A 12,966-nucleotide genomic window follows, 5' to 3' on the forward strand; every position below is an offset into this window, starting at 1 on the left:
ACAGGGGCTAAGGCAGAGAAGGACGTGGCCTGGAGACCAGAGACAAAGGTCTGATGGAGGACATGGTCCAGGGGTCTGGAAGGTGGTGGGGGAGGGTCCCTTACTGCAGATGTGGCCCCGGGGTCAGTAAGGTGGGCAGGGCATTCCTGGAGGGTGAGGCGCAGGGGTCATGTAGATGGGGCAGGGGGTTCATGGAGGATGTGACCTGGGGGCCAAGTATCAGGGGTTCATGGGAATGAGGCTGGAGCTGGGAGCTGTCATGGACAGTGCAGTCTGGGGGTCACATAGACTGAGGGGCTCTGGGGAGGAGAGGGCAGCACGGGATGGAGATGGGGAGCTCATTCAGTACATGGCCAGTTGGGGGGGCTACCAAGACTGGGGTTTCCTGTAGGCTGTGGCCTCACGTTCAGGTGGGAGCTTCTCGAGGACCAGGTGGGGAGATCACAGAGGTGGGGGAAGGGTCCTGGAAGACATGGCCTGGGGGCTAGAGAGATGGGGGCTCATGGGGACAAGGGGGGACTCAGGCAGAAAGGCTGGGAACTTAGGGAGGGTGCTCTAGGGCCTAAAACAGAACAACTGGTTGTGTGGGTCTCCTTCTGGAGTGGTAGCTTGCAAGGGGGAGGAGGGAGCTCAAAGCCCTGGTGGGAGGGGACAGAGCAAGGGAATAGTGCTGTGTCCCCCAGGGGTGAAGACAGGGCTTGGATCCAATGCCCCACAGGGTGGGAGGAAGGGAGGAGCATGGGGAGGCAGTGCCCCATGGGGGGAGGGAAGGGGGAAGCACAGGGAAGAGGTGCCTTATGTGGGGGGAGGAAGGGGGCAGCGCAGGGATGCAGTGTCCCATGGGGTGGGGGGGCAGCACAGGGGTGCAGTGCCCCAGGGGGGAGGAGGAAGGGAGCAGCACAGGGATACAGTGCCCCACAGGTGGAAATGGGCAGTGCAGTGATGCAGTGCCCAATGGGATGGGAGGCAGGGGGCAGCACACTGCTACAGTACCCCATGGGAGGGCAGAGGAGGAGCAGCATGGGGATGCAGTGTCCCATTGGGGGGTGGATGAAGGGGACAGTGCGGGAATGCAGTGTCCATGGGGGAAGGTGGAAGGGGCAGCATGGGGATGCAGTGCCCCACAGGGGAGGAGGAAGGGGGCAGTGCAGGGAAGTAGTTCCCCATGAGGGGGAAGGAAGGGAGCAGCACGCCGCTACAGTCCCCCACAGGAGGGTAGAGGAGGAGCTGCATGGGGATGCAGTGCCCCATGGGGAGAGGAGGAAGGAAGCAACATGGGGATGCAGTACCCCATGGGGGAGGGGGAAGATGGCAGTGCAGGGATGCAGTGCCCCATGGGCGAGGGAGAAGGGTGCAGCGCACGGACGCAGTGCCTCAGGGGAGATGGAAGGGAGCAGCACAGGGACACAGTGCCTGTGGGGGAAGTGGAAGGGAGCAGTGCAGGGACGCAGTACCCGTGGGGGAAGGGGAAAGGAGCAGAGCAGGGACGCACTGTCCACAGGGGAGGGGGAAGGGAACAAAACGGGGATGCAGTGCCCATGGGGGGAGGTGGAAGGGAGCAGTGTGGGGACACAGTGCCCATGGGGCAGGGGGAAGGGAACAGAGCAGGGACACAGTGGCCACGGGGGGCGGGGGGCAGCATGGGGATGCAGTGCCCATGGGGAAGGTGGAAGGGTGCAGCGTGGGGATGCAGTGCCCCACGTGGGAGGGGAAGGGTGCAGTGCGGGGATGCAGCGCCCGCGGGGGGAGGTGAAGGGCGCAGAGCAGGGATGCAGTGCCCCACGGGGGGAAGTGAAGGGTGCAGCGTGGGGATGCAGAGCCCGCGGGGGGAGGTGAAGGGCGCAGAGCGAGGATGCAGTGACCACGGGGGGCAGTGCGGGGATGCAGTTCCCCACGGGGGGAGGTGAAGGGCGCAGCGTGGGGATGCAGTGCCCGCGGGGGGCAGCGCGGGGATGCAGTGTCCCACGGGGGGAGGTGAAGGGCGCAGCGCGGGGATGCAGTGCCCGCGGGGGGCAGCGCGGGGATGCAGTTCCCCACGGGGGGAGGTGAAGGGCGCAGCGTGGGGATGCAGTGCCCGCGGGGGGCAGCGCGGGGATGCAGTGCCCCACGGGGGGAGGTGAAGGGCGCAGCGCGGGGATGCAGTGCCCGCGGGGGGCAGCGCGGGGATGCAGTTCCCCACGGGGGGAGGTGAAGGGCGCAGCGTGGGGATGCAGTGCCCGCGGGGGGCAGCGCGGGGATGCAGTGCCCCACGGGGGGAGGTGAAGGGCGCAGCGCGGGGATGCAGTGCCCCACGGGGGGAGGTGAAGGGCGCAGCGCGGGGATGCAGCGCCCCACGGGGGGAGGTGAACGGCGCAGCGCGGGGATGCAGCGCCCCACAGGGGGAGGTGAAGGGCGCAGCGCGGGGATGCAGCGCCCCACGGGGGGAGGTGAAGGGCGCAGCGCGGGGATGCAGTGCCCCACAGGGGGAGGTGAAGGGCGCAGCGCGGGGATGCAGTGTCCCACGGGGGGAGGTGAAGGGCGCAGCGCGGGGATGCAGTTCCCCACGGGGGGAGGTGAAGGGCGCAGCGCGGGGATGCAGTGCCCGCGGGGGGCAGCGCGGGGATGCAGTGCCCCACGGGGGGAGGTGAAGGGCGCAGCGCGGGGATGCAGTGCCCCACGGGGGGAGGTGAAGGGCGCAGCGCGGGGATGCAGCGCCCCACGGGGGGAGGTGAACGGCGCAGCGCGGGGATGCAGCGCCCCACGGGGGGAGGTGAAGGGCGCAGCGCGGGGATGCAGCGCCCCACGGGGGGAGGTGAAGGGCGCAGCGCGGGGATGCAGTGCCCCACGGGGGGCGGGGGGCACCGCACTGCTCCAGTGCCCCGGCGGCGGGGGAGGGGCGGGCGGAGGAGGAGCAGCGGCTGCCAGCGCCGCTGCGCCTTTAAGACTCTCCCCGCTGCTCCCGGCCCGGCCGGAGCGGAGCGGAGCTGCAGCAGCCGCAGGAGCCGGCGGCGCGGCCGAGGCAGCAGCGGAGCCGCCCGAAGTTTGCCGGGGCGCCGCGGCGCGGGGCGGGGCGGGGCCATGCCGGGGCCGGGCGCTCGGCCGGCCAGCGGGCAGCAGCAGCAGCAGCAGCAGCCCCGGGGGAGTTGAGCCTCCCGCGCCGCCCAGCCCGCCCCACCCCTGGGGCCGCCACCCCCGCCCGCCCCTCGCCCCCGGCCGCGCCCCGAGGCGGTAGGATGAGGGGGGTCTTCTACTTGGCCCTGCTGATCCTCGCCGGTGAGTCTCCGTCCGGGTCCCCTCTGCCTGGGGGGCACGTGGGGGGGCTGAGCCCCGGGGCTCGCCGCGCGCCTTGGGGGGTGGGGGGCAGGACCCGCGGGTCCCCCGGAGGGTGTGAAGATCCTAGCAGGAGCCGGTCTGGGATCCCAAGTTCCTCCAGACCCCGCTGGTCCGGGCGGCTTGGCGGGGAAGCAGGAGGCTGCGTGGCTCTTCCTGGACCTGGGCTACTTTGAAGTGTGTCCTGGCGCAACCCTAGACAGGCTTGTTCGCCCCGGAGAGCTCCCATCCCTCTTTAGTCCAGGTGCTGCTGCTCCTGCTTCCCCGGCACGGGGGCTGCAAGCAGGGCTCTTAGCAGCTTTTGAGTGGCCCCTTGAACTCGCTGATGGGCTCAAGCTCGTGTCTAGAAGCGACGCTGGGAAATAAAATAAAATTTCAGTCTCCCCAAGTTGTCAGATCAGTTTTCCGGTTCCCCCTTCCCCAGCATTGACTCAACAGAACAGCTCTTCCCTGGTTTAAATGGTCGTAGGTCCAGTGTGTAATCCCACCTGTGCCTGGCTGAGCACACAGCCGTACAGGTATAATGTGGACATGCAGCGTTTTCCCTGCAGGGTTGGTTATTTTCAGCCTTGGTTGGACCCATATAGGGGGGATTCTACAGAAGGTTCTAAAAACCTGTCTAGATCTCTGAAGTCAGAATGGTGTTGAGTCTCTTGGGCTGGCCACCGGGGTTAGATGTTCTCTGTAATGTTCTTGGGGGAAGGGGGCTCGTTTTTAGCAAGTGTAACAGGGCTGCTAAGCCACTAACATTCAGCAAATAGCATCAAAACATGCATCGAATCTATTAAAAACAGGATGCGACCTTGGGAACAAATCATGATTTTTGTGTTACTTGGCATAGGAAAGTTTCTCTACTCCCCCCGCCTGCCACAGCTCCCATCCCACCCCGGAGCTGAACAGTTGCTGCTAAAAATTATTTCGTGTGATGTGATTTGTTTTGACATCTGAAACTGATGTCAGTGCAGGTAGCACCCAGAATGAACCCTGGAGACAATTCCAACTCCAGCACTAGGTGGGCAGCAGATAAAGATGCCAGTGGTTGCCATCTCTGGATGTCTCTCCCTTTGGCACTATGCAATTATTCTCATGCTTCAGCGTATTTTTTGTAAACGTGTGTCTTCTGTGTTATCAAAACTCCCTCGTCTTTAACCCAGTGAAGAAAAGCAGCCGAGAACCAAGAAGGACCAACACATGAATCATTTGTTTTGTTTGTGTCACTATTCTTATGTTGCAAGGAAGTGAAGGAAGAGAGAGCCCCGTCACTTGAGATTTTAAAAAGTAGACAGGATAGAGGACTAACAACAGACCGGAGGGAACAATCCTGCACTGTCCTATCCTACATCGCATCATAATTTATTTCCCTATTGAAATCTGAGTCTCTGAGTCCCGGGGGGGGGGGGGGGAACCATGCCTCATTTTAAGGACGAAAATAGATTCTAAAAGAAAGTTTCTTAGACCGTTCGTTATTGTAGTACAAGAGGAGCCCTTGTACCTTTTTTCTGAGCCAACAAAATTCTAGATGTCGCCAAGAGCAGGTGGTCGGCTGCATTGGTGATGGGGCCTTATAAGGAATAAGGTCAGCAATTTCCATCCAGTAATGCAACAGTTAAAGTGTGGTCATTTCATGTAATGCACAAGCAGTATTTATCTGCAAGGTAAACCAGTGGGTTGGAAATAGCTTCGGAACAATACAGTTTATTTACAGCTTAACACATACTCTGAGATGTACATGCAGTACAAAAAGTGAAGGAAGGTAACATTGCACCGAAAAGTACCGCCTTCCTGGAAGTTTTCTCTTTCATAAGGCTCCTGGAGTCATATTAATCTAGACAAATAGAAAATGGCTTTTATAAAGAACAGAGCTCCAGCTAAGTGACTGAGGTTAGCAGGTTTTACTATGTGAAAGACAATTGCTGCAGGTCAGAGGTGCAACATTAGCTGTTATCAGCGGCTTTCATTTCTTGGCGTTTACCCCCAAGGTTTGGAGAGAGAAGCTCAAAAGAGAGAACAAAATGACCTTTTCCTCTTTGTACTGACACTTGCCCTGGCTGGCGTCCCTGGTCAAAGTAATTCTCCATGGGATCATCTCCAGGAAGCTGAAATTCAGGAGAGCATAAATATTTTTCACTTGTAAAACTGTTGATTTTTTGTTTGTGTTTTTGTTTTTGTGATGATGAATTAATACTCGTCTTGTGCTTGCACCTATCAGAGATCAGGGCTCCACTGTGGTAGGCAATACCCCCATCCAGAGAACGAAAAAACCATCTTTCAAACTTAACCCAACAATTCCTGTGATAATTACCAGTTTCTCTCTTTGTTGGAACAGGCAGTAAACGTGTATCAAACTGCGACGAGATGTTACTAGCCCTGTACGTGCCCTTTGTTTTGTCAGATTACATTGCTCAGTGTAAGAAACGATCAAACAGACATTGGTGATGGTGAGACTGTTTATAGAGCTAAGACTTTGAGTTAAGATTCCCGAGTCCCATACTAGAACCACAAGAAGTTCTGAGGTGCCTAATAGATTAACATTTTTTGGTGCATAAGCTTTCATGGGCAAAGACCCGCTTTGTTGGATGGCACTAGGACTGGTAATTGTCTCATTTAAAGACCGTTTAATTTCGTAATGCCTCTGATTTTTCTAGCTTGTAATTAAAGTAGTAAGGAAGTGGTGGGGTTATGTATCATTTAAAGAGCTTGGAAGTCTTTGGAAGACCAGTGCTACAGAAGGACAGAGTATCATTAATTAGTTTTATTAAAATACTTAAAAGTGCAGGAGCCTGTTTAGTGCCAACCCAGAGGGTTTATGCCCCTCATCTGCAGGTGCACATTTGAACACACATTTGTCACAATACTAATTATACTTAATGAGTAATTGACATAATGATGATCATAAAACTGAAAATAAAAAGGGTGACGTTGGAGGATGTAGGTTGAAAATAGCCCCTTTCCACCGTGAAGCCTCCGTCGTGCCCAGATGTGATTCCAGACCATTAGAAGTCGCCTTTATTAACCATAGATCATGGGATGGTGAAGTGGCAGCTTGAATAAAACCTTCCCACTGTCTAGTGAAGTGTTTACCTGGCAAGTTTTATTGTGCTTAGTACTTAATATAATTTGTAGTGTGTGTTTCCTACAGATTAACTGCAGCCTCAATCAAACACAGAGATGGCTGATCCTATTGCTGCTTCTTACCTGTGGTAGGAATGCAAATCTCCGGGAAAGCACAAAAAGCTCTTGAGAAACCAGATTTGTGTGCGTTTGGGAGAGGGGAGCTGGAAAATGCTGCAAAATGTGTGCATGTGGCAGCAACAGACATCTCATTTTTGACGGAAACAATCCATTGTTTGCATATTAATGTGCACCTGATACCTGCATTTCCCACTGTCCGTGAGAGCCGAGTGAGGTTTAAAACATCCAGGTTGGCAGACTGCTCTCAAATGTTACCACCGTTCTGACATGTCAAAAGATACCCAAATCCAGGGAGATGTGGTGTTGGGTACTAGACACCAAGAGCCTATCTCCCCAGGGCTGCATTGCCTTAAATAACAAGTGATCCGTAGATCTGGTTGGCACATGTTAATCAATATGCTTTTATTAGGCAGAAAGGGCCTTTTCTGCTAGAATGAAAATTCTCTACAATATATGACATTTTCTAAAATATTCGAAACGGTCTGCTTTTTGATCAAGTTCGAATCAAAAACCAAAAGGAATCAGCAATCTTTGTTTTGTTTTTGAGGTGAAAAAATGCTTTTGCTGCCCCCTTCTCTCGTGTAAAAATGAAAGGGAATCGAGAATTTTAACCCTCTCACCCCCAAAATAGCAGAAAATGTCACTACAAACAAAAACCGAAAAAGTTTGTTTTTCTGGGACTATACTTGCATGTTGACCGTCTCTCCTCACAGTGGCATCTCTTTCTGTGCCACCTTCCCTGACAAAGGATTTCAAAGCCTTTTACGGACTTGGGATGACATCTAGGCCCCCCTGAAACCAGAGGAAGTTTTGCCAATTTCACCTGGAAATGCTGGCATGGAGCAAGGTTGTCCGTGGAGGATGACCCAGGAGACATTCACATGCTGCCCGGCTGAGTAACAGTGCTCCCCTAGCCACCCACAGCTGGCCACATGTGTTTCTACTGGTGGTGTACATTTGCGCATGCCTCAGTGCACAGAACAAAATTTATTCCGTGCATGCATGGAAAGAAATGAGAAGGAACGTTGCCGTGGGAGGAGTGAGTCAGAGGCAAGGCCTTGCTGGGGAAGGAGCACGTGATGTGTGGCTCAGGGGAAGGACAGGGCCACGGCAGGGTCTCAGGATGAATGAATGGTGCAAGGGTGGAGCCACCGTCTCGAGGCTGTTCCCCCCCCCACTTCAAAGTTTTCCATAATTCTTGCACCTAGGAATATGTCTACATGTCAGCTAGACACCTGCTCCTGGCCTGTGGCAGCTAACTCAGTCATTGCTGTGTAGACTTCTGGGCTTCGCTGGCGTGTGAGCTCTGGGACCCTCCTTCTCGGGGACCCTTGAGCCCTGTCACTGCTTCAACACTGGACATCTCAACAGCAACATAACAGCCCCACAGCACCAGCCCAGTGAGCCTGAGTCAGCTGGCATGAGCCAGGCACAGATTTTTCTTTGCTGGGTAGACCTACTCGCTCCGGGTCCCGGTCTTGAGCCAGGATCCCATCTGCCCCTATGCAAAACAAAAAGATCAATTGTAAGGTCTTTGGGGGGTGAGGGCTAAATAATTTAGCTTCAATAGAAACCCCCATTGGGTATGTAATTACCATTAACCCCTTTTAAAGGAGAGAAAGTGAGGCACAGAATTCAGCCCCTTGCTCCCTGATTGTCCTTTGAAAATCCTACCCCATAAGGCACAGCGAGAACGTGACAAGGCCAGGATTAGAACTCGGGCTTTCCTGGCACCCCGCCACAAGCTCAGGCAGACCAGACTGTTGTTTTTCTCAAGTCTGTCAGATATTGAAACACCTTGTTTTTAAAGCATATTTAGTGCTGTGAAAGGAGCCCGCCCCCCCCTTTTTTTTTTTGAGCTTTCTAAAGGACAAGTCCAGCAGGAACAGTGGTAATATGAGTCTCCCCGGCAGTCCCACCAAAGTGTCTGAATTCAGATCTGGAGGGACCACCCACCTGGGTGTAAAAGCATCCTTAAGCCTCTCTCTCATTCCTGCCTGCAGTGATCATTGCTCAAGACAGTGTATTGAGCATGCCTGGCCCTCCATGACCAGCAACCTGCATTTGTTCACATGGCTATTTATATAGAACTCCCCTAACTGTCATGCAATAGGGTTGTGTTCCTAATTTTCCTTCTCTTGGATGCTATGGGGAAAAACTCTCCAAACAAGTCCCCCACCCTGGTGTCTTATCAATGGTCCCTCTCCCATGCCCTTTGGAGGCTCTATCTTAGGGCTACGAAGGGCTGCCATTGAGGTCAGTCTAATGCACAGTCGAGTTAAAGAGGCGAAGGGACAATTCTATGCAAGTAACTGGGGGCTGATATGAATCACAAAGAAACAGAGGGAAAGACGGCAAATGGCTTCCTTCAGCTTTGAATGCTGTCCTCATTGAGCAGCAAGTTCTGATGGTCTAGGTAAATTCTTCCCTTTGGCTGAATTCAAGCAGAGCATCAGTTTAACATCTGATCGTTCTTCCACCTGTGTTTTGCGTCCTGCACTTGCTGGGGATGGATTTGGTTATTTAACAAGATTTTTTTTTCCCCAGTGCATAAACGTTTTATATAATGTTTTTAAAACTACAAATATGCATTTTCATCGCCACCTCTCCCTGTCAGTGGCAACAGATTTCTTGTGGAGATCATAGAAATGTGGGACTGGAAGGGACCTCAAGAGTTGTTCAGTGCAGCTGCTTGCACTGATGCAGCACTGTATTTGTCCAGCCAAGTCTGAAACCTCCAATGATGGGGATTGCACAAGCTTCCTTGGAAACCTTTTCTAGAGCTTAACTATCCTGATAGAAAGTTCCCCCGCCCCCCAATATCCAACCTAAACCTCTCTTGCTGCAGAGTAAGCCAATTATTTCTTATCCTATCTGTAGAGGACATGGAGAACACCTGGATGCCGTCCCCTTTGTAACTGGTCCTAATTTATTTGCAGACTGTCCTCAGGTCCCCCCTCAGTCATAGAATCATAGAACACTAGGACTGGAAGGGACCCCGAGAGGCCATCGAGTCCAGCTCCCTCCCCCAATGGCAGGACCAAGTACTGTCTAAGCCATCCCTGACAGACATGTATCTAACCTGTTCTTAAATATCTCCAGCGATGGAGATTCCACAACCGCCCTTGGCAATTTATTCCACTGTTTGAACACCCTGACAGGAACTTTTTCCTAATGTCCAGCCTAAACCTCCCTTGCTGCAGTTTAAGTCCATTGCCTCTTGCTCTATCCTCAGAGGCCAAAAAGAACAAGTTTTCTCCCTCCTCCTTATGACACCCTTTTAGATACCTGAAAACTGCTATCATGTCTCCCCTCAATCTTCTCTTTTCCAAAGTAAACAGTCCCAATTCTTTCAGCCTTTCTTCATAAGTCACATTCTCTAGAACTTTAATCATTCTTGTTGCTCTTTTCTGGACCCTCTTTAATTTCTCCACATCTTTCTTGAACTGCGGTGCTCATCTTTTCTCCAGACTGGACACTCCTATTTTTTTTAAAGCCTTTCCTTATAGGAATTTTTTCTAAACCTTTTGTTTTTGTTAATACTCTTCTCTAGACTCTCTCCAGTTTGCCCATCTCTGCCCTTGAGTGTGTTCAGGTCCTGACACCATAACAGGTCCTGACACCATAACACTCCAGACAAGGTTTGTCTAGGACAGTTACTGCCCGTGTCTAAGGGCTTGTCACTGTGACATGGTCAATTCACACTGCAGTGATTGATCCACCAGTGGTTGATTTATCGTGTCTACGTAGGCACAATAAATTGACCTCTGAGTGCTTGTCCATCATCTCTGGTACTCCACCAGGACAAGAAGAGTAGGTGGAGTCAACAGGAGAGCATCAGACAATGACTTTAGTGCATGGAAGACACCGTGGTAAGTAGGTCTAAGTATGTTGACTTTGGCTATGCTATTCACATAGCTAAAACTGTGTATCTTCGATTGCCAGGGAGAGAGGGGGCATAGCATGGACCAGGCCTTAAACAATGTCTCTGTTCATACACCCCAAAACGACATTAGCCTTTTGCAAAACTGCACCTTATATTCAATTTCCTCGGTAACCCCCACGCTTCTTTGCATTACTGCTGCCTAGCCAGTTATTCCCCATTTTATGCATTTGATTTTTCCTTCTTAAGCATGGTGCTTTGCACTTGCCTTGATTGAATTTCATCTTCTGCATGAAAATTCCTCAGTACGGTTCTTCAATTTGTCAAGATCATCTTCCGTTCTAATCCTGGCCTCCAGTTTAATGTAATCCGCAAATGTTATAAGCATACGCTCCACTCCATTATCCAAGTCATTATCCAGGCCATCAATAATATCAGAATCATTATCCAAGTGTCTGTGAGGCTCCACTGTGAACGATCTCCCTGTTTAACTCTGAACCCTAGACCTCTGCTCTTTGAACATGGTCTTTCGACCAGCAGTGCACCCACCAGAGGTGACAAAGTCGTCTTAAAAATGGGGTGGAGCATAAGGCGCTGCCCCCTCCATGGCCCCAGCCTCGCACCACCTCTTTCCCCTGAGAATCACAGACTCCTAGAATTCTAGGGTTCGAAGGTGTCTCAGGAGGTCATCTAGTCCAGCCCCCTGCCCAAAGCAGGATCAGCCCCAACTAAATCATTCCAGCCAGGGCCATGTCAAGCTGGGACTTAAAAACCTGTAGGGATGGAAATTCACCACCTCTCTTGGTAACTCGTTCCAGTGCTTCAGCACCCTCCTGGTGAAATAGTTTTTCCTAATATGCAACCTACACCTCTCCCTCCATAACTTCAGACCATTGCTCCTTGTTCTGCCGCCTGTCACTGCTGCGAACAGCCTCCCTCCCTGCTCTTTAGAGCCCCCTTTCAGGAAGTTGAAGGCTGCTATCAAATGACCCCTCAGTCTTCTCTTCTGCAAACTAAACAAGTCCAAATCCCTCAGCTTCTCCTCATAGGTCTTGTGCTCCAGCTCCTTCACCATTTTCATTGCCCTCTGCTGAACCCACTCCAATGTGCCCACATCCTTTCTATACTGGGGGGGGGGCCCAGAACAGGACACAGTACTCTAGAAGTGGCCTCACCAGTGTCTAGTAGAGGGGAATAATAACTTCTCTAGATCTGCTGGAAATGCTTCTCCTAATGCACCCCAATATGCTGTTAGCTTTCTTGGCTACATGGGCACATTGTTGATTCATATCCAGCCTCTCCTCCACTGTAATCCCAGGTCCTTTTCTGCTGCCCTGCTGCTTAGCCTGTCAGTCCCCCACCTATAACAGCACCTGGGATTCTTCTGTCCCGAGTGCAGGACTCTGCACTTCTCCTTGTTGAACCTCATCAGATTTCAGAAGCCACCATTGAGCCTGGGTTCCTCACCCTGCCTGTGGGGCGGCTGAGAGTATTCCCTGCCCCCTGAAGCCTCTGCCCAAGCTAAGTGGCAGGACCACAGCTGCCCATGTGGCTCTTGCTTCAAACTGGCTCCAGCTTCTACCCTAAGATGGGGCCCTTGGGCCAAAGAGCCACCATCAGGCCATGGTAAGAGCTGCTCAGGCTGCTGTGGGGAGCTGTGGATCCTTCATCTGCCCTCAGCAGAGGACCAATGGGTAGAGACATGGATGGGGGCTGCTCTCAGGCATCACAGTCCTCAACCTTGTGCAGGTGGAATGTCTGTGGCTCCCCACAACTGCCTGGGCTTCCCAGGCCACTTTTCAGCTTCTGCCCTGGCCAAGGTCTCAGTGGGATAAAAGAGAACAGGGGGCCAGGCCCAGGGCAAAAAGTGGATGGGCCAAAGTCTTCATTTTCAGAAGTGGGAGAGCCACGGCTCCTTGGCTCCCCGCTTCAGCCACCCCAGCACCCGCCTTATCATAGTTGCATATGGATCACATTTCTCTGGTCTGCTTATGAGTATGTCACGTGGGACTGTGTCCAAAGCCTTACTCAAATCAAGACCATGCTCAAAGAGTAGAGGTCTGTGGTTCAGTGTCAGCCTGGGAGAATATTTATAGTGGAGTCTCTCAGAGACTTGGGTAATGACTCAGATATTATTGATGGCATGGATAATGACTTGGATAACGGAGTACAGGTTGAACCTCTCTCGTCCGGCACCCTCAGGACCTGTGTGGTGCTGGATGAGAAAATTTTCCTGACCACAGGAGGTCAGTGTTGTCTAGCACCATTACCAACACTTCTGCTGCTTACTGGGCTCTTAGAAGACATTTAGCGGTAAATTGAAGCAAAACAACAGCACAGAACACTGAGCGCCAGGACTCGTGGCGGGAAACAAAGTTTACGGGACCACAGGAAGCTTGGCCACACCCATGATAGGCAGTCATCCAGCTAGGTAAAAATCATGCCAGTTATGGATGTTGCCAGACAAGAGAGGTTCAACCTGTACTAAAACTCAGTCTATCCCTGACTACAACTTCCGCCTGGTCCATTAGTTAAGTAAGCCTGTCGAAGGAAGGAAATTAGGTTGGTTTGGCATGATTGCC

At 52.9% G+C, this 12,966-nt stretch overlaps 1 protein-coding gene across 1 annotated transcript in view; it reads left to right on the plus strand.

The window, feature by feature from the left end:
* The first annotated feature begins 2,955 nt into the window (after positions 1-2,955).
* The window catches only part of GFRA4 (GDNF family receptor alpha 4), a 120,205-nt gene continuing 110,194 nt past the window's right edge, over positions 2,956-12,966 (plus strand). The window contains exon 1 of the mRNA XM_074991655.1: positions 2,956-3,252. Coding sequence (XP_074847756.1) covers positions 3,213-3,252 — 40 coding nt within the window. The 5' untranslated portion in view covers positions 2,956-3,212. The remainder of the gene's footprint in view (positions 3,253-12,966) is intronic.

Source organism: Carettochelys insculpta, chromosome 4 (assembly GCF_033958435.1).
Source record: "Carettochelys insculpta isolate YL-2023 chromosome 4, ASM3395843v1, whole genome shotgun sequence".
Lineage (NCBI taxonomy): Eukaryota > Metazoa > Chordata > Testudines > Carettochelyidae > Carettochelys > Carettochelys insculpta.